Source organism: Grampus griseus (genome assembly GCF_964374135.1).
Source record: "Grampus griseus genome assembly, chromosome: 1".
Lineage (NCBI taxonomy): Eukaryota > Metazoa > Chordata > Mammalia > Artiodactyla > Delphinidae > Grampus > Grampus griseus.
The window spans coordinates 167,218,583-167,244,166 of NC_139017.1; the positions used below are offsets into that span (position 1 = coordinate 167,218,583).

General features: G+C 37.4%; 1 protein-coding gene across 14 annotated transcripts in view; it reads left to right on the top strand.

The window, feature by feature from the left end:
- The window catches only part of EIF4G3 (eukaryotic translation initiation factor 4 gamma 3), a 367,019-nt gene that overhangs the window by 143,005 nt on the left and 198,430 nt on the right, over nucleotides 1-25,584 (top strand). Inside the window, exon 1 of one of the 14 annotated variants that reach the window (XM_082654530.1) lies at nucleotides 13,846-13,909. The exons of the other annotated variants lie outside the window; for them this stretch is intronic. Coding sequence (XP_082510656.1) covers nucleotides 13,907-13,909 — 3 coding nt within the window. The 5' untranslated portion in view covers nucleotides 13,846-13,906. Of the gene's footprint in view, nucleotides 1-13,845; nucleotides 13,910-25,584 lie in introns of those variants that run through there. 14 annotated transcript variants of the gene reach the window in all.

Sequence of the window (25,584 nt, forward strand, 5' to 3'; positions counted from 1 at the left end):
TTGTCTGTGTTGGATCTTCGTTGCTGCACGCAGGCTTCCTCTAGTTGCGGTGAGTGGGGGCTACTGTTTGTTGCGGTGCGCGGCCTTCTCATTGTGGTGGCTTCTCTTGTTGCGGAGCACAGGCTCTAGGCATGCGGGCTTTAGTAGTTGTGGCACGCAGCCTCAGTAGTTGTGGTGTGCAGGCTCAGTAGTTGTGGCGCACGGGCTTAGTTGCTCTGCGGCATGTGGGATCTTCCCGGACCAGGGCTTGAACCTGTGTCCCCTGCCTTGCCAGGCGGATTCTTAACCACTGTGCCACCAGGGAAGTCCTAACAATTTTTTTTTTTTAAGTTGGGAATTAATTTTAGGTAATGAATTCTTATCTACCCTGGCATTGTATTTCAGTATCATACGTTTCTGGGACTTCTTCTAAAATCTTTCACACCAGTTTACAGCTGTATTCATCATTACTGAAATCCCGGCCTTGTTACATAGGTATTTTAATATTATCACTTAATGTTGTTAAGTGATAATATTAGTTTGACTAATATTAGTTTCACTGTCACTGTATTTATTTCCCCAGTAAAATTGTTTAAAAAAAAACACCTCACATCTCAAGGCAAAGCTGATACATAGAGTGGTTTAGAAATCCCAGGTTAATCACTCAGAAAGCCATGGTCATAACCTTGATGCTGTCTAGAAGCACAGACAGGTTCATCTGTGAACTTTTCCAAAAGTCATTCAGCGGTGTGAACTCTCAAGCAAACATTATAGTACACAAAAAGGAAAAATTCTGTTCAGTAGGCACCTCTGTTATTTGCTTCTTTGAGAAGCAGTCCTCATTGTGTTATGATGTATTTGGAAGAAAGTCCAAGTGCTAAAACAGGTTATTAGTTTTTGGTTTAGGTATACCATCTTTTATTTTGCCTCTTACTAATACTTCTCTACAACCTTCTAACTCTTCTTTTGACCATTTGTTCATTGCTCTGTAGAATACTCAGCAAAAGAAATTAAAGGTGACATCTGATCGATGGGTGTTACTTTTTGATGGTAACGCTTTTAATATCAATAGATTTCAAGATGAAAGTGTTTGAAAATCATACCAGATATGATGACCTGGAATTTCTGCAAAGGTTATTATTTTTGTGGTGTCTTACTGTAATCAGTATCATAAGACATTTATTTCAACAGCTGAAATGTTTTTTCTGACTAAATCAAATAAAACAAGAATTGTTCTGCTTCAAGACAAGACTGGGAGAAGGGGGTGGAGGAGAGATGGTGTACTATCTATTAGTATTTGGGTAGATTAGTTGTATTTTGTTTTAGCCAAAGCTTGATTCAGATTTATCCCAAATCATCTATTAGAGCCATGCTTTGATTTAGACTTACAATGTGCATTTTAAAAGTTTATCAGATGAGCCATGACATCAGGAATGAACAGTTCTGCCAACGATTAACTAGTAATAAGACAAACCTAATGAGAATTTGTCTGGGGAGACATTATTGTTTTTCATCTTTCATGTCTATCATCTTGCTGGAATTTTATGAAAATGAAAAATTATAGGAAATTGAATGATCTGCAGAAAAATGCCTGTGCTATATTCCCAGTGTTATGGCTGACAGAAAAAAAATTGGAGCTAATAAATAAGATCTAGTAGTCCATATAGATTTGTTGTGGTAAATAGCATTTATGTAGTTTGATTTCTTCTCAAACCTATTTGTAAAGCAATTTTATTGAATATACTTTTTCCTACTTACCAGTTTTACTGTTACGATGATCTGTTTGAATTAATAGCTAGATTTTCTTAGAAGGCCATTCTTCCCATACATATTTGGGTGCCAGATATTTGTAGAGTGCATACCGTGTGCTAGGCACAAATGGGCTTATTTGGAAAAGACCCCCTCACAAAGTTTAAGCAAGATAGTCTCCTTATAAACTGCCAACTCTGTATTTAAGCCATTTATTTCTCTGAGAAGATTAAATAGTCCAGTTTAGTGACTATGTATTCTAAGCTCCAGAAGAAGCTTATTAGTCCTAGAATCAGGAAACTTGCCTTCTGCTATTTATTTGCTTATCTGCATATATTTTTATTCCATAGTAGTTAGAGTGCTTGTAGAATCTCTGCTAACATCCTGTTACTGGACCTTCTGGAACGGTCTAGTTATCAGGTTTCTTCCTTAGCACCCTTTCCATGTGCTCACCCACCATCCCTCTGTCTTCTTACTCTCTAGAAATCCTTTCAAGTAGATGTTATTAGTTTTAAAATTTTCTTTAAGGCAGGCTCAGCATTGCTCTGGCCCTTCATTACTCTGTCTAGGTCCTTGACCTATGACCCATGTGTAGCATATGTGTATACTGCTTTCCTTATTGCTATCATCGCTAATTTTCCAGAGCAAATTTCCACACTCTTTAAGGATTTTAGCATTTGGCGCACAATTTACTTTTCCATTTTACTTTCTGCCATTTACCATGAGGATATCTAACATTCATTTGTTGTCCCATTAGACTGTTGCTGTGGGCTCCTGGATTCATCCTCTGTTTTTCCCTTTTTTCACTTTCCCAGAACAATCGTATATGAACACATATTCAGCAACCCATATGTACATAGTCTAGACCTGCACTGTTCACTATAATAGCCACTAGAGTCACCTGTGGCTTTTGAGCACTTGCAACAATTAGTACAAATTGAGATGTGCTATAAAATGTAAAACACAATTGTCTCTTGGTATCTGCATGGGATTGTTTCACAGGACCACCCTCCACAGATAATAGCAAAATCTGCTGATGCTTACTTCTGCTATATAAAATGGTATAGTATTTGCATATAATCTATGCACATCCTTACGTATAAGGCATACGTTGGAGATACTGCAGGTTCAGTTCTGGATCACTGGAATAAAATGAATATCACAATAAAGCAGGTTGCATAAATTTTTTGATTTCTCAGTGCACGTAAAGGTTATGTTTAGGGACTTCCCTGGTGGCGCAGTGGTTAAGAATCCTCCTGCCATTGCAGGGGACACAGGGTCGAGTCCTGATCTGGGAAGATCCCACATGCCACGGAGCAACTAAGCCCGTGCTCCACATCTACTGAGCCTGTGCTGTAGAGCCCGTGAGCCACAACTACTGAGCCCACGTGCCACAACTACTGAAGCCCGGGCGCCTAGAACCCATGCTCTGCAACAAGAGAAGCCACCGCAATGAGAAGCCCACGCCCCACAACGAAGAGTAGCCCCCGCTCGCGCAACTAGAAAAAAGCCCGTGTGCAGCAATGAAGACCTAACGCAGCCAAAAATAAATAAATAAAATAAAAAACGTTATGTTTACACTATACAGTAGTCTTATTAAATATGCAAAAACATTATATCTAAAAAAGTGTACATACCTTAATTCAAAAATACTTTATTACTAAAAAATGTTAACCATTGTCTGACAATGAAGGATTGCCACCGTCAATTTTAATAATATAATAGCCAGTTATTTTACCAGCAAAGGCAGACTTATTCAGGAATAGCCAGAGGAATCCCGATTTGGAAAATGCAGGTCATGGTGTACCGTAGGCAAATCCAAAAAACAAGGAAAGGGAACTTGCTTTTGTACGGGAAAAAGGAGAGTTGGGAAGGGCTGTGAGAACCACAGAGTCCATTGGAAGAATCTAGGAGTCCAAAGTATAGAGGCTTCTCATTGGCTGGGCTGTCGTGGAGTGGAGAGATGTTTTCTTCTTTCTGCGGGATAGTAAAGTAGAGGCAGAGTCCTATTGGAGATGGAGGCCTGTGGTTCTTCTATGTGGAGCAATTGATGATGCATGGCAGGGCGTGAGAGCTCCTCCCTACAGGTCTGTTCTGACTCCAGTTTTGGCTGAGGTTTCTTTAATTTCACGTTTCCCCTTTTGATCAAGATCTTTCCTCAAAAACATCACTAATCAAGAGTCAGAATTTCCACATGTAGTTGTTTGTTTTTCAGTGCCAGGAAGGCCCTTCCCTGGTTGTAATGTCCCCTGTTGAAGGGGAAGTATTATACACAAATCAGAACCCTCATCAGGTTGCCTTTGAGTAACAGGAAAAGGTACTAGGGAGAACTCTCAGGCATTTCTTGTTAAAAGTTCATATTTAGTCAAGGTTGTAAGCAGTAGAATTTATCTTGAAGGCTGAGCTAGCATTATTTTACTAGGCATGCCACTTTTACAAAGGTTCAACAAGTAATAGGTACCAAACTTAAAAAACAGTATATAAAGCAGAATTAAAGACAACATTCTAAAACCAGTTTGCAGGAGGGTTCTAAACCAGGAGCCTAGACCTGAAGGTATCCAGCTGAATAAATGACAGTTGGTTGTCAGGTGAAATTTGCTGTAACCAATGTGCTTGCTCTTTAATTTTATGTAAACTGGGTCTCTACTTCCCCAGAGGTATTTATCCATGTACAACAAAAGGTGTTTGCTGTTGCACAGAGGCCTCCTTGCTCAGCAAGTAGGTAATCAAGGGCTCTGAAGTTATCCAAAACCACCTTGGCCAGTGAGTTTAGTGATTGTTCCTGAGTTGAAACTGAATTGGCTGTGGGGTCAGCTAAATCACCTAGTGTCAGGAAGAAATTCCTGATACTTGTTCATTGGCACTCAGTCTGATCTGTGGGAAGAAAGCTCTCCCTATGAGGGCAAAGCCAGAATCACATACACTTCCTGTAAGTTCTTGCTTAGTGCAGTTATAGATGATTAATGGGATGGACCAATGAGAGGCTTCTGTTTGGTATGTAGGGAGAATAGGACAGTGAATATAACACAGGCACACTGTCCTTGTATTCTCCAGCTATCAAGGCAATGAGTTGCCCACGCCTAAAAGCCATTCCCTAAACTTCCAGATCTGAAAGTGTAACCAGAGGGAGTACATAAGCCCCCCACATAAGTATCTGTGGATAGTATCTGTGGATTCATTCATTGGTATAGAGGCATTAGCATTACTTACCAAGGCTCAGATATTACATTGTTACACACTGAGAGGGTTACCTCCATAGAACTTTTTATGCAAATATTGAAAAGATCTTCTTTTCTTATCCCAGGGCTTGATCAAAATGAAGCAAGGAATACGTTTAGGCGGGTTTAGCGCCCTGACTCTATGAAATGGTCCTGTGGAACAATTTGGACAAACAACAGCATCTGGAACCCCAGTGAAATCACTTATAGGGTGAACCAAAGGGCCATTGCTGTCTTGGAGGGACTGAAGTTTCCTTTTTTTTTTTTTCGGTACGCGGGCCTCTCACTGCCGTGGCCTCTCCCGTTGCGGAGCACAGGCTCTGGATGCGCAGGCTCAGCGGCCATGGCTCACGGGCCTAGCTGCTCCCCGGCATGTGGGATCTTCCCGGACCGGGGCATGAACCCCTGTCCCCTGCATCGGCAGACGGACTCTCAACCACTGCGCCACCAGGGAAGCCCCTGAAGTTTCCTTTTTCAAAAAAATTTTAAATGGATTTAAATATATATATATATATTTATTTATTTATTTGGCTGTGCTGGGTCTTAGTTGCTGCATGTGGGATATAGTTCCCTGACCAGGGATCGAACCTGGGCCCCCTGCATTGGAAGTGCAGAGTCTAAACCACTAAATCACCAGGGAAGGCCAGGGACTGAGGTTTCTGATGGCAAATCCAGCAACCAGAGAGGTTTCCGCCTTGCGCAAGGGATTGGGAAATTCGGATGAGGGCACTGTCATTCCATGGAAGGGAGGGAGAAAAACGTGTAAGAAACAGTATTGAAAGAAAGCTATATAGGCCTAGTCCAGACATGTTGGGAAAGCTGTCACCCTCGGATGTCATCTGATTCAGATCCTAGTGAGCTTTATATTTAGGTTGTCAGATGGTGTGCAGATCGAGTTGGGGTTCACTGTCTTCTTCTGGTGAAACATATGGATCCAGGAGTCTGCTCCCTGGAGTTTGGCAGCATGAGGATTAGTCAGCAGTATCTGATAGGGGTCCTTCTAGTGAGGCTGGAGAGAGTCCTTTAGGAGGTGTCTTTTCCAGTACACAAAATCTCCAGGATGTAGAGTGTGATATATTTTTCTTCTCTCGTGATTGCACTGTGAAACGAGTTATCTACCAGAGCATAGTTATTTTTAATGGAAGCAATTAGACCTTTATAATATGGAACTATGTCTCCCTTTATCAATTGTGGATCAAAAGAAGCGGGACCCAGGTGCTTCAGGCATCCTGTTACAAGAATAGACTCCTGTAAAACCGATGCAAATATGTATACATTTTATCTGTGCAAATATATACATGAAAAACAGGAGTATTTAATGAGAGTTTCAGAATTTGGGGGGAACCAGATAGAAAAAAATAAATTCTTCAACCTTTGCTGTGAAGATAACACTTTACCAAATTGCTGTAAGTTATAGATAGCTTAAAGGAGAAGAAGAAAAAGGACCCTTTACATGTGGAAAGCAAAACATTAAAGCAGTCGATTTTCAACTGGAGTTTTAGAAATCCTTACCCAGTTCAGTATTATGATTTTAAAGTTATCAAAAAACTGTGTTCCAGAATACCCATCAGAGTCCTGAATTTCTTTAAAGATGAAACATATTTACAAAAGCATTAGAATAAAGCAGTAACTGCCTATAAATGGCAAAGACTTGAAAATGCCCATTTAAAGATCTGATGAGAGTTCACTATAATGGGACTGAGAAGGGAATCTGCCTATTTCTGTGACATACATTTAAAAATTATGACTAATATTATATCAGGACATCTTGGAATTTCAGGAATTTGATACAGTTTTGAACACTTATATTAACATACACCTATACAAATAAGGTAAAAAAGATTCAGTAATCCTTCTTACATGACAAGCCTCATATATAATTTAATATATCAAATAAGACTGATTCATTCAACGTTTTACCAGGTGAGAGACAAATCTTTTTAGATTCTCCATGGGCCCTCTGGGAGAACCCAAAGTTAGTTCAAGGAAAAAAAGAAAAAAAAGATTTCATTTAGAACCTGATTTTTGGGAAGTTTGTCAAAAATATCAAAAGGTTTTGGACATTTGATCCAGTGGGACCACAGATTACTATGAAATGATAATTATCTATTTGACTAAAGTAATAAAAGATTACAAAGACAAATACAAAAGGTTATGTGGTTGTAAGGGAAACTTACAACTTTTAATATTGAGATTTAGTTTTCTTTAATAATCAAAGACTTGGTTAAGACAACATGAAACACAAAAGAATTTTGGTAAACTACAAATTTTTGTTTCTAAGGAGACTAATTAAAGATAAGGAAAAGACTTCCACAGTCTTTTATCAGGAGCAGACCACTATTCTAAGAAGACTTTGTTCTTTTAGCAAATGAAAGTAAGTTAAGTTTTAGTTTTATATAAGTACACCACTGATTTTAAACCTTATTTTTAAAGTCCTTATAATATTTAGCCAGCTTGACCACACATAAAGCTCCTTTTTTCAAAGATTCCTTTTCCACAAATCTTCTGCAACTTACTATTTACATTCAGTTTTTGTCCTGTCTTTCCACTTTCCTATTCTGAAACAATCAGTCTCGCTTTAAAACAAACTTACTTTCTTTTCCTCCACAAAATGTATTTCCCTTCCTCATACCTTTTCTTATCAAAAAAACACATCCAACTTTTCCCTTATTTCTTGTAGCATTAAACAATTATGAATGGTCTGTTACTGGAAAATTTTATGAATATGCTTCATAATTCCTAAAAGCATATTTTCTTCATAGTAAGTTTTCCAATGTGGCATGTTTACCAAGAGACCCAAGTATCTTTTTAATTTTTAAAAATTTTTATTGATTGTATGGAAACACAAAAGACCCCGAATAGCCAAAGCAATCTTGAGAACGAAAGAAGGAACAGGAGGAATCAGGCTCCCTGACTTCAGACTATACTACAAAGCTACAGTTATCAAGACGGTATGGTACTGGCACAAAAACAGAAAGATAGATCAATGGAACAGGATAGAAAGCCCAGAGATAAACCCACGCACATATGGTCACCTTATCTTTGATAAAGGCGGCAGGAATGTACAGTGGAGAAAGGACAGCCTCTTCAATAAGTGGTGCTGGGAAAACTGGACAGGTACATGTAAAAGTATGAGATTAGATCACTCCCTAACACCATACACAAAAATAAACTCAAAATGGATTAAAGACCTAAATGTAAGGCCAGAAACTATCAAACTCTTAGAGGAAAACATAGGCAGAACACTCTATGACATAAATCACAGCAAGATCCTTTTTGACCCACCTCCTAGAGAAATGGAAATAAAAACAAAAATAAACAAACAGGACCTAATGAAACTTCAAAGCTTTTGCACAGCAAAGGAAACCATAAACAAGACCAAAAGACAACCCTCAGAATGGGAGAAAATATTTGCAAATGAAGCAACCGACAAAGGATTAATCTCCAAAATTTATAAGCAGCTCATGCAGCTCAATAACAAGAAAAGAAACAACCCAATCCAAAAATGGGCAGAAGACCTAAATAGACATTTCTCCAAAGAAGATATACAGACTGCCAACACACACATGAAAGAATGCTCAACATCATTAATCATTAGAGAAATGCAAATCAAAACTACAATGAGATATCATCTCACACCAGTCAGAATGGCCATCATCAAAAAATCTAGAAACAATAAATGCTGGAGAGGGTGTGGAGAAAAGGGAACACTCTTGCACTGTTGGTGGGAATGTGAATTGGTTCAGCCACTCTGGAGAACAGTATGGAGGTTCCTTCAAAAACTACAAATAGAACTACCATATGACCCAGCAATCCCACTACTGGGCATATACCCTGAGAAAACCAAAATTCAAAAAGAGTCATGTACCAAAATGTTCATTGCAGCTCTATTTACAATAGCCTGGAGATGGAAACACCGTAAGTGCCCATCATTGGATGAATGGATAAAGAAGATGTGGCACATATATACAATGGAATATTACTCAGCCATAAAAAGAAACGAAATTGAGCTATTTGTAATGAGGTGGATAGACCTAGAGTCTGTCATACAGAGTGAAGTAAGTCAGAAAGAAAAAGACAAGTACCGTATGCTAACACATATATATGGAATTTAAGAAAAAAAATGTCATGAAGAACCTAGGGGTAAAGCAGGAATAAAGACCCAGACCTCCTAGAGAACGGACTTGAGGTTATGGGGAGGGGGAAGGGTGAGCTGTGACAGGGCGAGAGAGAGTCATGGGCATATACACACTAACAAACGTAGTAGGGTAGATAGCTAGTGGGAAGCAGCCGCATGGCACAGGGATATTGGCTCGGTGCTTTGTGACAGCCTGGAGGGGTGGGATAGGGAGGGTGGGAGGGAGGGAGACGCAAGAGGGAAGACATATGGGAACATATGTATATGTATAACTGATTCACTTTGTTATAAAGCAGAAACTAACACACCATTGTAAAGCAATTATACCCCAATAAAGATGTTTTAAAAAAAAACAAAAAAACAAAAAAAAAATTTTTATTGAAGTATAATTGATTTACAGTGTTGTGTTTCTGATGTACATCAAAGTGATTCAGTTACTTTTATATATATATACACACATATATATATGAATGTATATATATTTTTTCATAATCTTTTCCATTATGGTTTATTATAGGGTATTGAATGTAGTTCCCTGTACTATACAGTAGAACCTTGTTGTTTATCTATTTTATATATGGTAGTTTGTATCTACTAATTCCAAACTCCTGATTTATCCCTTGTCCACCCCCTTTCTCCTTTGGTAACCTTAAGTTTGTTTTCTGTGTCTGTGAGTCTGTTTCCGTTTTGTAAATAAGTTCATTTGTGTCATATTTTAGATTCCACATATAAGTGATATCATATGGTATTTGTCTTTCTCTTTCTGATTTACTTCATTTAATATGATAATCTCTGGGTCCATCCATGTTGCTGCAAATGGCATTATTACATTCTTTTTTATGGCTGAGCAGTATTCCATTGGTATATATACCACATCTTCTTTATCCATTTATCTATTGATGGACATTTAGGTTGCTTCCATGTCTTGTCTATTGTAAATAGTGCTGCTATGAACATTGGGGTGCATGTATCTTTCCGAATTATAGTTTTCTCCATATATATGTCCAGGAGTGGGATTGCTGGATCATATGGCAACTCTATTTTTGGTTTTTTGAGGACCCTCCGTACTTTTTCCGTAGTGGCTGCACCAGTTTACCTTCCCAGCAACAGTGTAGGAGAGTTCCCTTTTCTCCACACCCTCTCCAGCATTTAATATTTGTAGACTTTTTAATGATGACCATTCTGACTGGTATGAGGTGATACCTCATTGTAGTTTTGATTTGCATTTCTCTAATAATTAGAGATGTTGAGTATCTTTTCATGTCCCTGTTGGCCATCTGTATGTCTTCTTTGGAGAAATGTCTTATGTCTGTTTTTCCATTGGGTTGTTTGTTTTTTTTGTTATTGAGTTGTATGAGCTGTTTGTATATTTTGGAAATTAAGCCCTTGTCGGTTGCAAATATTTTCTCCCAGTTCGTAGTTTTAAACTCAAATATCGTTAGTTCCTTTGTAAAGGAAGCCCAAAATGGATGAACTTATTTTCAGTAATGTTTCAGTATTTTATGTTATTTGGGAATGATCTAGATATTTAATGACTACCCATCATTTAATTGAACTTAGCAAAACTGTAAAGTTTCAGGTTGCCAAAAAATTTGGGGAAACTACTTAAAAGGTTTATCTAGGGACTTCCCTGTTGGCGCAGTGGCTGAGAGTCCGCCTGCCGATGCAGGGGACGTGGGTTCGTGCCCTGGTCTGGGAAGATCCCACATGCCGCTGAGCGGCTGGGCCCGTAAGCCGTGGCCGCTGAGCCTGCGCGTCCAGAGCCTGTGCTCCGCAGTGGGAGAGGCCACAACAGTGAGAGGCCCGCATACTGCAAAGAAAAAAAAAAAAAAAAAGGTTTATCTAGAACCATTTATCTATCCATATCCCTTCAATTCACTTTTTTTTAATTTAATTTTTTTTTTATTGGAGTAAAATTGCTTTACATTTTTGTTAGTTTCTGCTGTACATCAATTCACTTGTTTTTAACAGCCATGTTTATTTAGACCACTCATGAAAAATTTTATCTTACCAAGTTATTTTTCTTGCTGACAAATTTTTTCTAGCACCATGAACTTATTTGACCTGAAGTAAGATAACATGAACTAATCTGACCAATAAACCCAACTAGAATGAAAATTGTATGCCTGCATTATTTTCAGTCTTGATAACTCCAAAGACATGCCTGTTTTAATTAAAACAACAACCTTAAGCTAGCTTTCATTTACTAAAATTTAAACCTAGATAGCGTGAACCTGAAAAGCATTTTGGGTTAGTTTATGTAATATTTCTTTAACTCACATAAGCACTTGTTTATTTTTAAGAACTCTCTTACAGATTTAATTTTGGCAGTACCACTTGGAAATACAAAAGTAAGAAAAAACAACCCACACATCTACAACACAGATATACACATGAACAAAGACACATGAAAATACAGACAGATGCAAAGGGACCTTATGGTTTCATTTTAAATTTTAGCTAAGTCTCAGATACAAACTCAAAAGAATACTTAGATCCAAATTGTGTTTGCATGCTATCAGGTTCCATGCTTTCAGGTTCCTTTTAAGATCTGTTTTTCAAGTCAGTTTGTCTTTTAGAAGACAAATTGCATACCAAAGAATACATTACTTTGTCTCCTAAGAGGTTTAGAATCCTCTTTTAAGGTACTCCTTAAGGTGGGTTTATCTAAAACAAATGTTCCTCCTTTTGAACATGATGGGTGACTTACCAGAAGTCTCAACAAAAACAGAAACAGAAAGTAAGATGTCTCCTAGGAGTTTTGCAGTGTATTTGTCTGTTATCAAAATCTAGGGCAATTGCTGTTTAAATCTTTTCTTCTAGTTATTTGCTGAAGTTAACTTAGAAACAGTAAACAGGGATTTAGCATTTGGATCCTCAGAGGTTCCAATTTTAAAAGTATATAGGTTTTCACAGAGGAGGAGAGAGGAAGATGGCATGGGGGCACAGCTTGAGCACAAGGTGGCTGCTGGGGTGGAGTCTGAGACAGGGGTCAGAGAAGACAAAGATGATGATGCCTGAGACAAAGAAATTGGAGGAGGGGAACCCAAGGAGCATGAAGCTTTGGAAGCCATTTTGTTCTTTTCTAGTATTTTTTGTTTTGGTTAATTTAGAAACGCAATCTTGCAAAGAGGCAATTTTAGGGTTTTGCACATGTTTGGAAACCTCCAGGTATCAACAAAAATAAATACACCATTTGTTTTGTTTAATTTTAGAACTGTGTTCCTCCAATTTAGCCTTAAGAAAAATGAGTTCGAAGAGATGGAAAGTTTCCCATAATGGTCATTGTAATTCTGAATTTCTTTTAGTTTGTTTGGACCACTTAGTTAAAAATGTGAACGGGGGGCCCATAGTTTTTAAACATGAAACCCCCCAAAGAAGGGCCTCCCTCAGAGCATTTAGATGACTGGGATCCCATTTCCCAAAGTTCTCCTGGAAACCCAAGAAAGTTGCTACAGTCCTACTCTGGATTCCAAAAGTCATAAAACAAATTCTTGGGTCCCAGTTAGCTCCATCTTCCAAAGAACCTTGCTGCCACGTGGTCCAGAAAACAACTCTGAGTACATACCAAGGATGAAGACTTGGACCAGAAAGGATGAAACCTTTCTCCTGAAAGAGCAAAACCGTTCCGGTTCCTGAATAAAGTTGGAGAGCTCAAAATGAAAAAAGACCAAAGTTCAGGAATCTGAGAGGAGACTCACCAAACCAAAAGCAGGCGGTGACTCACAGAAGCAGTGAGCACAAGGGGCTCAGTGCGGGTACCTCGCTCGTTTCCACAAACCGTCATCTCTCAGGGTTCACCTCCTTCAGATCCTACTTCTGACATCAGATAAGTCAACTTTAATAATTTAAGTTACCTTACCAGCAAAAGCAGGTTTATTCAGGAATAGCCAGAGGAATTCCAGTTCAGGAAATGCAAGCTGTGGCGCAGACCATAGGCAAATCCAAGAAACAAGGAAGGGGAGCTTGGGCAAAGGGGGAGTTGGGAAGGGCTGTGAGAACCAAAGAGTCCATTGAAGGAAGCTGGGAGTCCAAAGTACAGAGGCTTTTCATTGGTTGGGCTGCTACAGCCTCTGCCTGGACTGTCGTGGAGTAGAGAGATCTTTTCTTTTTTCTGCCGGAGAGTAGAGGTACCTTCCTATTGGAGATGGTGGCTGTGGCTCTTCCTATTTGGAGCAATTGATGATGCTTGGCAGGGCATGAGAGCTCCCCCTACAGGTCTGTCCTGACTCCAGTTTTAGCTGAGGTTTCTTTAATTAATTCCATACTGCAAACCTTCAATTTGTTAAAACCTTCAATTTGTTAAATTTGTTTCACAATATCTATGAAGTGCAGTAAAGTGAAGCACAATAAAACGAGGTATGCCTATACTTTAAATAATCTCTAGGTTACTTATGATAGCTGATACAATGTAAATGCTATGTAGATAGTTGCCAGCGCAAGGCAAATTCAAGTTTTGCTTTTTGGAACTTTCTGAAATCTTTTTTTCCAAGTATTTTTGACCCACAGTTAGTCAAATCTGTGGATATAGAATCCACAGATACTGAGAGCTGACCTTACACCAAATGTCTCCGTTTTTATATTGACTACAAGTTGAAATTTTGAGTATATTGGGTTAAATAACATATATTACTAAAATTAATTTTACATGTTTATTTTTACTTTTTCTAATGTGGATACCAGAAATTTAAAAATTACTTATGTGACTTGTATGTGTGTTCAAGAGCACTAGTTTACCTCTGGTTTCTACCTAGAACTGCCCTTCATTTGAACTTGACATCTGCATTTTCTTTGACCTCAGCCGCCTACATCTCCCTTTCCCATGGTTAGTCCTGTTGTACCTGTTTTGCAGCCTACGCGCTTTAATTCTGTCATCCCTTTCTATTGTCAATATGACAAGCCCCTTCCCGCCTTCACATTCCATTTGTTTAGCTTTGATCTTATCATTAATCATTATTAACCCTTAGTTCCCTTTCTTTCCTCAATTTCTGTATTTTGCCAGTTTCCATCCCTGACTCAATCTAACCAAGCAAGTGTTTTCCTCTATTCTGGCTCCCTGGATGAAGGTTTCTGCTGTAGAGATTAAAATACCTTTTTGCAGATATACTTTATTAAGAATTTATGATTTCTTAGTACAGCTAGACTAAGCTGTAACTGCGCTGTTGGGTAATCCTACTAGTCATCATTAACTGATTTCTGGTTATGTCCTGCATTGTACTTTCATCGGCAACAGGCTGGCCACCAACAGCCTGATACACTGTACAGCTCCTGAAGTTATGCATTGTGTCAGTCCTGCTTCTCCATTTCTATCCTTCTACTTACTTATTTTTGAAGCACCTACAGTTTTAATAATTATCATGAAATATATAATTGTATAAAAGAATATATTACATGTTCAGTTTGAAAGAATAATAAAATAACTGACCACCACTCACCTTAAAAAAATAAGTTATCAATATCTTTGAAGCCCTCCTGTACTTCTCCTTTAACCCACCCCACTCCTTTGTCTTTACAGGTAACCATTATCCTGAATATTATGTTAATTGATATTTTGTTTCATCTCTTGTGTTTGTTTCTCTCTGCTTTCATTGGTATCAGCAGATTGAGATTCACATTCTGAATTAGCCATTGTGTAGGTGACCTTGGGCAAGTTACTTTATTTCCTCTGAACATGTTTTCTGTTTTAAAAAAGATTTACTTCATAGAGATTTTGTATAATTAATGTAGATATGTGCCTGGCTGAAGAGACTCTCCATAAAGGGAGCTTGCATTTCATCCTTCAGAAACTACATCTTCCTACTTTAAAGATTCATTTTCTTTTCTCTGTCTCATGAAATTTGGTCCTGTACCTTAGGTGAACTCATCTACTCGTGTGGCAAGGAGTTAGTTTTATGCTGCTGATCACACCTGTGTTCTATACATGTCTAATAACTCTGTCCACCTTTATACCTGGGGTTTTCTTTGACAGTTAAAACTCAACATAATACAGTTGAATTGATCACTTTTTCATCCAAAGCAGAGAAAACAGCTAATGCAAAGACATTAGGAGAAAATAAACTTGGTATGTTTGAGGGAAATAAGTGAGGCCAATGTGGCAGAAGAGTAATGGGATGTGAGATGAGGTCCAAGAGGTGGCCTGATCATTTTTAGCTCTTTATGCATCCTGAGCTACCCAATCCTCAAACCTTGGTGCTTCCTTACCACTTATATCTAGTGACTTAGAAGTCCTGCTATTTCAGTATATACCAGTTATTTTGAAATATGCCTCCTTTGTCTAGGTTCATCATGGTAGACCAGACCCTTATCATCATGTACCTAGACTATAACAAAGCTACCTAACTGGTAACCCTGATGTGGATCCTTTTCTCCAGGACTCCATATTATTGTAATAGTCCTTTTCATTAAACAAATCCAATGATATTGCTGCCCTGTTCAAAATATCCTGGCGTTCCTTTTAAGATAAAGTCCTTACATATCTTGACATATCTTTTTAATTCAGCCCTAATCTAATTCTGTGGCCACACTGGCTCACCCACCCTTATGTGCTGGCATCACTGACCTTTTCAGAGTTCAGCAGACTTTTCCATTTTCCAGGTTTTTGTGCTTCTGTTACACTTTTTGTTTTGCTTACACATTGTGCTCCTCTCCTCATATGGCCGACTGCTCCCCTACATTCCCATCCCTTGTTGAACTGTGGTGACCGGTGGAGGCTCTCTGGAAATCTTCTTCCAGGAGGAATTAATCAGGTTTTGCTTTGCTTCTTGATATGTTAGTCACACTCTTTAAAGCACTTTCTGTATTACTTTACAGTTGAGTTAGGTAAGTTGTCAATTCCTTGAGCACAGGAACCATGTCTTTTCAACTTTATCTTCAGGACTTCTGTTGGTGCTGGGGAAAATAAATTGAGTTGCTGCATTTTAAAAAATGTATGGTGTGAGAGTTTATTTCATTCAAAAAAAAGTTTTTGTGTGCTTAATGTTTTTCATTGACGATACTATTAAATAGCATCCTCCAGGAAAGAAAATCTAAAGCAATTTTACTTTGAGGCCTTATTAACTATAGTTGAGGTCAAGAATGTAGACTGTGTCATTCAGGGATACTTCGGAAGGAAAACCTAGGGGATGTATTGGTCATGTCCAAAAAAGCATAAGCTGTGTGAACAGTGCAGTGGTTAAGTACCTCCATGTCAACTGGAAAGACATGTTTTTCTCCAGAGTAGACTGGCCTAATTGAGATGTTTGCCAGCCTAATTAGCCTCCTGTTTTTGCTTGTCTTTATTTTTGTATTGTCAGGAACACTGGTGTGTTAATTGTGGTGGGGGGAGAGCTATGTGATTCTTAAAATGAGCTTTCTCATAAACTGGTCCATATTATTGAGGGAAGGATTTAAGGGAATTGTAACTTATTAGTGGGAATGGGAGAAGTCAAGTGTTGTGAGACAAATTTCCACTGAGTTACTGGGAGCAGGAAGGCTATTGGTGGGTGACTCAGCTGTTTTCTAAACCTGTCTCATGTGATAGAGTGTGCATGATGTCTGTTTATTATAGGCAGAGTAAGTACTAAGGGAGTCACATTACACAGCAGGCATAATATTTATTTAACCAGCTCAGTGATGATCTAAAAATAGCTTGTGGGGGATTTTTATTTTCTTACTCCATTTAGCATGCCAAGATAGAAGAATCATAATGCAGACCCACTGATGAGTGTTCTCCCTTGTAGATAACTTTGAAATTACAGTTGGCCAGTACTATTTCACTTCTTTCAATGTAAATATGAAAGCTTTGATATTTACATAAAAGGTTAGGAAAAGAAGATAGCCTTCTAATTATCCAGAAAATAATGCTGCACAATTACACTTTAGCTTGTATTCTGGACAAATACTCCTTTTGGGTGCTTCAGGGTCATATTGAGGTATTTATGTATGAAATTTTTATGTACGAACTTTTCCTTTTTGTGAAGTTAAAGCACATGCTTTTTTTTTTTTTTTTTTTGCGGTACGCGGGCCTCTCACTGTTGTGGCCTCTCCCGTTGCGGAGCACAGGCTCCGGACGCGCAGGCTCCGCGGCCATGGCTCACGGGCCCGTCCGCTGCGCGGCATGTGGGATCTTCCCGGACCGGGGCACGAACCCGTGTCCCCTGCATCGGCAGGCGGACTCTCAACCACTGCGCCACCAGGGAAGCCCGCACATGCTTTTTTGAAATAGAAATGTTAGTGATGTATATTTGCTGGATTTTATTAATATTAACTTAGGATGTTTGTAGTGTTACTCTGATTTTCTTGATTTACTCACCTTGTACTCAGGGCTGGCACCAATGGGTACTGTAATTAAGTCTTTCAGTGTGTCAAAATGTGATTATTATTACCCTGTGTACCTATTTACATGCTTGGCTCTGAAAGAGAAAGCACTTGGAAGCCTGAGCATATCTAGTAATCATAATCTTCTTATTTGTCTGGGAGGCAGTGAGTCACTGATTAGTTCTTTTTGACATTTGAGTGTTGCTTTTCGAGGTACAGCATATGAACTTGAGTCTGAGATTATTTCGAAAGGGAAAGGAAAAATGGATTCATTAGGAAGAAATAATGCCAGCATTCTGTTTACAGTAATGTTTAAGTGGGAATATTTAATTAGTCTAGTAGTCTATAAAATTACATTACTTACAGTGCTTGATACTGTGGGAAATACATACCTTTTTATGGTGGATGAAAAAAAAGACTTGTGCATTAAACAGTTATTGCACTGTTTTAATTTGCTTCATTCTCTGTTTCAAAAAAATATTAAGGAAACATGAGAGGATTTGTTTTTATTTTGAATATTTACTGGATTTCTCTTTTAGCATCTTTTTACTTGGTGCAGTCATTAGGAATTTAATATACCTGGAAGGACATACCTTCTAATTCACTCCGTGTAAATGGTACTGACTTGAACACCATTTGAAAGTAATTCCAGCAATTGCACTGGCTATTTGTGGTTCCGTATCTGACCTGTTGCAATAGATAAATGAAAAAATTGGTTGTTTCTCAGTGTTAAAATTGTCTGGGCCTGAAAATCTAAGGTTCAGCCATGGTGCTTGGGCATGTTCCAGAGAAGAAGTTACAAAAGGATATCAAGTAAACTCAGCTATTCCACAGCAGATAAATTCAGATTTGGGAAAAGAGAAAGTGGTTCTCCACTTCTTGTAAGATTGACAGTTAGTTGCAACAGATGTCTCACTGAACCCTGAATGACATGCAGAAACAATGTTTTCCTCTGTAATGGAGGAATTATTTCTGTTTCCTATGGTCATTTGTAGTGTTTCTTTGATGATGTCCAGTGTGGTGAGGGGGAATTTTTTTTTTGTTTTCATTTAAAACCTCTTTATGAGGTAGTTGAATATATATTCTGCCTGGGTCTGATTCTCTGTTACTCTTCTTCCTTGGAAATAAAAGATAAGAACTTGGCTTTTCCCTTCACTGAAATATATAAAAGGCATTGTGTGTTGTGCAGATCGTTAAATGATGATTTTAAAGACTATATTAGGTGATTTTTTATATTTAGCTACCATTTATGAGTTTCAGGTGGATTACAGTGACATATCAAGTTGTCATTGTTTAGAGAGGTCTAATTAATCAAGTACTGCTTAAAATTCAATGAGATATAAATAAGCAAGTATATATGTGTATATACAGTTATGTATTAGTCTGACAGCTAATTGATGGAGTTGAATAAATGCTGTCAAAACAAAGTTGTTTGTGACCAGACCTTGTGATAATGTGTGTTGATACTTTAAAATTTTTTAAAATGTGGTAAATACATATAAAATTTGCTGTCTTAACCATTTAAAACTGTATAGTTCAGTGATATTAAGTACATCCACATATTTGTGCAACCGTCACTACCATCTGTCTCTAAAACTCTTTTCATCTCATACAACCGAAACTCTGTACCCATTAAATGATAACACCCACCCCCTCTTCCCCTACCATGTGGCAACAACCATTCTGTTTTCTGTCTTTAAATTTGACTAGTCTAAGTACCTCATAAGTGGAATCATACACTGTTTGTCTTTTTGTGACTGGGTTACTTCACTTAGCATAATGTCTTCAAGGTTCATTCATGTTGTTGCATGTATCAGAATTTCCTTACTTTTTATGACTGAATAATACTCCATTATATGTATATACATTTTGTTTGTCCATTCACCTGTCCTTGGACACTTGAGTTGCTTCCACCTTTTGGCTATTGTGAATACTTCTGTGAACATAGGTATATAAACATCCCTTCAAGGCTGTGCTTTTAAATCTTTTGCATATATACCAGAAATAGAATTGCTCAACTACCTGACAATTCTATTTTCCATTTTTTGGAGAACTGTCATTCTGTGTTCCATACTGGCTGCACTGTTTTACATGTGTACCAGCAACACACAAGGGTTCCAGTTTCTCCACATCCTAACCAAACATTTGTTATTTTCTGTATTTTCTTTCTTTTTTTCTTTAGTAGCCATCCTAATGGGTGTGAGTTAGTATGTCATTGTAGTTTTGATTTGCATTTTTCTGCAGTGATTAGCAATGTTGAATATCTTTTCATGTGCTTACTGGCTATTTGCGTACCTTCTTTGGAGAAATGTCTATTCAAATTCTTTACCCATTTTTCAATCAGGTCTTTTTTTGTTGTTGAATTGTAGGATTTCTGTATATTAACTTGTTTTCAGATATATGATTTACAAATATTTTCTCCAATTTTGTGAGTTTTTCCCTCATTGTGTCCTTTGATGCCTAGTAGTTTTTAGTTTTGATATAGTCCAGTGTATCTTTCTTTCTTTTGTTTCTTGTATTCTTGGTGTCATATCCAAAAATCATTGCTAAATCCAGTATCATAAAACTTTCTCCCTATATTATCTCCTAAGATTTTTATACTCTTAGCGCTTAGGATTTGGTTTTTTATACATTTTGAGTTAATTTTTGTATATGGTGAAAGGTAAGGGTCCAGCTTCCTTCTTTTGCATGTGGATATCCAGTTTTTCTAATACCATTTGTTTTAAAAGACTGTCCTTTCCCCATTGAGTAGTTTTGGTACCCTTGTCAAAAATAATTTGGTCATACATATGAGGGTTTACTTCTGGAGTCTTTTTTCTCTTCCATTTGTTTATACGTCTATCTTTATGCCAGTATCACATTGTTTTGATTTCTGTAGACTTGTAATAAGTTTTGAAATCAGGATGTTTGAGATCTCCAACTTTGTTCTTCTTTTCCAAGATTATTTTGGCTTTTCAGAGTCCCTTGAGATTCCATGTGAACTTTAGGATGGAGTTTTCTATAGCTGCAAAACATGTCATTGGGATTTGATAGGGATTGTATTGAATCTGTAAATTACTTTGTGAAGTATTGACATCTTAACAATATTAAGTATTCCAGTTCATGAACATGGAATCTCTTTCCATTTATTTATGTCTTCTTTAATTTCATTAAGCAACATTTTGTAGTTTTCAGTGTACAAGTCTTTCACTTCCTTGGTTAATTTTATTTCAAAGTATTTTATTCTTTTGATTCTATTATAAATGGAATTTTCTTTTTATAAAATGATTGAAGTATAATTAATTTTCAATGTTAATTTCTGCTGTACAGCGAAGTGATTCAGTTACAGATATATATATATATATATATATATATATATCTACATTCTTTTTCATAGTCTTTAGCATTATGGTTTATCACAGGATATTGACTGTAGTTCCCTGTGCTATACAGTAGGACCTTGTTGTTTATCCATTCTATATATAATAGTTTGCATCTGCTAATCCCAAACTCCCAATCTAAATGGAATTGTTTTCCTAATTTCCTTTTCAGATTTATTGTTAATGTATAGAAAGAACTAGTTTTTATGTATTTATTCTTTATACTGTAATTTCGGTGAATTTGCTTATCACTTCTAACAGACTTATGAAATCCTTAGGGCTCTCTGCATAGATTATGCTATCTATAAACAGAGATAATCTTTTTTTTTTCTAATTTGGATTCTTTTTTGTTGTTGTTGTCGTCTAATTACTCTGGATAGAATTTCCAGTACTATGTTGAATAGTTGTGGTGTAAGCAGGCATCTTTGTCCTATTCCTGATCGTAAAGGAAAAGCTTGCAGTCTTTCACCAATGAGTATGATATTAGATGTGAGCTTCTCATGTATGGCCTCTATTATATTGAAGTAGTTTTCTCCTATTCCTAGTATGTTGAGTATTTTTATCATGAAAGGGTGTTGAAGTTTATCAGATGGTTTTTCTGCATCAGTTCAAATGATCTTGTTTTCTCTTCATTTTGTTAGTGTGGGGGTATTATATTGATTGATTTTTGTTTGTTGAATCAACCTTGCATTTCAGGAATAAATCTCACTTGGTTATGGTGTATAATCCTTTTGATGTGCTATTGAATTCTGTTTGCTAGTATTTTGTTGTGGATATTTACATTAAGAATATTAGTCTGTACTTTTCTTGTATTGTTTTTATCTGTCTTTAGTATCAGGATAATGTTAGACTCACAGTATGAGTTTGGAAGTGTTCTCTCTTCTTCAGTTTTTTGGAAGAATTTCAGGAGGATTGTTGTTAATTCTTTAAATGTTTGGTAAAATTCACCAGTGAAACCATGCGGTCCTGGGCTTGTCTTTGTTGCAAGGTTTTTGACGAGTAATTCAGTCTCCTTTCCAGTTATAGGTCCGTTTAGTTTTTCTATTTTTTCATGATTCCGTTTTCATAGGTTGTGTGCTTCTAGGACTTTGTCCATTTCATATAGGTTATCTAGATTTTGGTGTATAATTATTTATGGCATTCTCTTTATAATCCTTTTCATTTCTGTAAAATCAGTTAAAATGTCCCCTTGTTGATTTCTGATTGCATTTATTTATCTCTCTTATTTTTCTTTCTCTTATTCAGTCTAGCTAAAGTTTTGTCAGTTTTGTTGACCTTGGTTTCATTGCTTTTTTTTCCTATGGTTCTATTCTGTATTTTTTTTTTCTAATTTTCATTTTATATTGGAGTATAGTTGATTAACAATGTTGTGTTAGTTTCAGGTGTACAGAAAAGTGATTCAGTTCTACATATACTGTATTTTTTTAACATCTTTATTGGAATACAGTTGCTTTACAATGGTGTGTTAGTTTCTGATTTATAACAAAGTGAATCAGTTATACATATACAAATGTCCCCATATCTATTCCCTCTTGCATCTCCCTCCCTATCCCACCCCTCTAGGCGGTCACAAACCACCTAGCTGATCTCCCTGTGCTATGCGGCTACTTCCCACTAGCTATCTATTTTACGTTTGATAGTGTATATATGTCCATGCCACTCTTACTTTGTCACAGCTTACCCTTCCCCCTCCCCATATCCTCAAGTCCATGTTCTAGTAGGTCTGTGTCTTTATTCCTGTCTTACCCCTAGGTTCTTCATGACCTTTTTTTTTTTTTTTCTTAGATTCCATATATATGTGTTAGCATACGGTACTTGTTTTTCTCATTCTGACTTACTTCACTCTGTATGACAGACTCTAGGTCTATCCACCTCATTACAAATAGCTCAATTTCGTTTCTTTTTATGGCTGAGTAATAGTCCATTGTGTATATTTGCCACGTCTTCTTTATCCATTCATCCGATGATGGACACTTAGGTTGCTTCCATCTCCTGGCTATTGTAAATAGAGCTGCAATGAACATTTTGGTACATGACTTTTTGAATTATGGTTTTCTCAGGGTATATGCCCAGTAGTGGGATTGCTGGGTCATATGGTAGTTCTATTTGTAGTTTTTTAAGGAACCTCCATACTGTTCTCCATAGTGGCTGTCCCAGTTCACATTCCCACCAGCAGTGCAAGAGGGTTCCCTTTTCTCCACACCCTCTCCAGCATTTATTCTTTCTAGATTTTTTGATGATGGCCATTCTGACTGGTGTGAGATGATATCTCATTGTAGTTTTGATTTGCATTTCTCTAATGATTAATGATGTTGAGCATTCTTTCATGTGTTTGTTGGCAGTCTGTATATCTTCTTTGGAGAAGTGTCTATGTAGGTCTTCTGCCCATTTTTGGATTGGGTTGTTTCTTTTTTTGTTATTGAGCTGTATGAGCTGCTTATAAATTTTGGAGATTAATCCATTGTCAGTTGCTTTATTTGCAAATATTTTCTCCCATACTGAGGGTTGTCTTTTGGTCTTGTTTATGGTTTCCTTTGCTGTGCAAAAGCTTTGAAGTTTCATTAGGTCCTGTTTGTTTATTTTTGTTTTTATTTCCATTTCTCTAGGAGGTGGGTCAAAAAGGATCTTGCTGTGATTTATGTCATAGAGTGTTCTGCCTATGATTTCCTCTAAGAGTTTGATAGTGTCTGGCCTTATATTTAGGTCTTTAATCCATTTTGAGTTTATTTTTGTGTATGGTGTTAGGGAGTGTTCTGATTTCATACTTTAACATGTAGCTGTCCAGTTTTCCCAGCACCACTTATTGAGGAGGCTGTCTTTTCTCCACTGTATATTCTTGCCTCCCTTATCAAAGATAAGGTGAACATATGTGCATGGGTTTATCTCTGGGCTTTCTATCCTGTTCCATTAATCTATATTTCTGTTTTTGTGCCAGTACATTACTGTCTTGATTACTGTAGCTTTCTAGTATAGTCTGAAGTCAGGGAGCCTGATTCCTCCAGCTCCGTTTTTCGTTCTCAAGATTGCTTTGGCTATTCAGAGTCTTTTGTGTTTCCATACAAATTGTGAAATTTTTTGTTCTGGTTCTGTGAAAAATGCCAGTGGTAGTTTGATAGGGATTGCATTGAATCTGTAGATTGCTTTGGGTAGTAGAGTCATTTTCACAGTGTTGATTCTTCCAATCCAAGAACATGGTATATCTCTCCATCTGTTTGTATCATCTTTAATTTCTCTCATCAGTGTCTTATAATTTTCTGCATACAGGTCTTTTGTCTCCTTAGGTAGGTTTATTCCTAGATATTTTATTCTTTTTGTTGGAATGGTAAATGGGAGTGTTTTCTTAATTTCACTTTCATATTTTTCATCATTAGTGTATAGGAATGCCAGAGATTTCTGTGCATTAATTTTGTATCCTGCTACTTTACCAAATTCATTGATTAGCTCTAGTAGTTTTCTGGTAGCATCTTTAGGATTCTCTATGTGTGGTATCATGTCATCTGCAAACAGTGACAGCTTTACTTCTTTTCTGATTTGGATTCCTTTTATTTATTTTTCTTCTCTGATTGCTGTGGCTAAAACTTGCAAAACTATGTTGAATAAGAGTGGTGAGAGTGGGCAACCTTGTCTTGTTCCTGGTCTTAGTGGGAATGGTTTCAGTTTTTCACCATTGAGGACGATGTTGACTGTGGATTTGTCATATATGGCTTTTATTATGTTGAGAAAAGTTTCCTCTATGCCTACTTTCTGCAGGGTTTTTATCATAAATGGGTGTTGAATTTTGTCGAAAGCTTTCTCTGCATCTATTGAGATGATCATATGGTTTTTCTCCTTCAGTTTGTTAATATGATGTATCACGTTGATTGATTTGCATGTATTGAAGAATCCTTGCATTCCTGGAATAAACCCCACTTGATCATGGTGTATGATCCTTTTAATATGTTGTTGGATTCTGTTTGCTAGTATTTTGTTGAGGATTTTTGCATCTATGTTCATCAGTGATATTGGCCTGTAGTTTTCTTTCTTTGTGACATCTTTGTCTGGTTTTGGTATCAGGGTGATGGTGGCCTCGTAGAATGAGTTTGGGAGTGTTCCTCCCTCTGCTATATTTTGGAAGAGTTTGAGAAGGATAGGTGTTAGCTCTTCTCTAAGTGTTTGATAGAATTCGCCTGTGAAGCCATCTGGTCCTGGGCTTTTGTTTGTTGGAAGATTTTTAATCACAGTTTCAGTTTCACTGCTTGTGATTGGTCTGTTCAAATTTTCTATTTCTTCCTGGTTCAGTCTCGGCAGGTTGTGCATTTCTAAGAATTTGTCCATTTCTTCCAGGTTATCCATTTTATTGGCATAGAGTTGCTTGTAGTAATCTCTCATGATCCTTTGTATTTCTGCAGTGTCAATTGTTACTTCTCCTTTTTCATTTCTAATTCAATTGATTTTTTTTTTTTTTTGCGGTACGCGGGCCTCTCACCACTGTGGCCTCTTCCGTGGTGGAGTACAGGCTCTGGACGTGCAGGCCCAGCGACCATGGCTCACAGGCCCAGCTGCTCCGTGGCATGTGGTATCCTCCTGGACCGGGGAACGAACCTGCGTCCCCTGCATGGGCAGGCGGACTCTCAACCACTGCGCCACCAGGGAAGCCCCTAATTCTATTGATTTGAGTCTTCTCCCTTTTTTTCTTGATGAGTCTGGCTAATGGTTTATCAATTTTGTTTGTCTTCTCAAAGAACCAGCTTTTAGTTTTATTGATCTTTGCTATCGTTTCCTTCGTTTCTTTTTCATTTATTTCTGATCTGATCTTTCTGATTTCTTTCCTTCTGCTCACTTTGGGTTTTTTTGGTTCTTCTTTCTC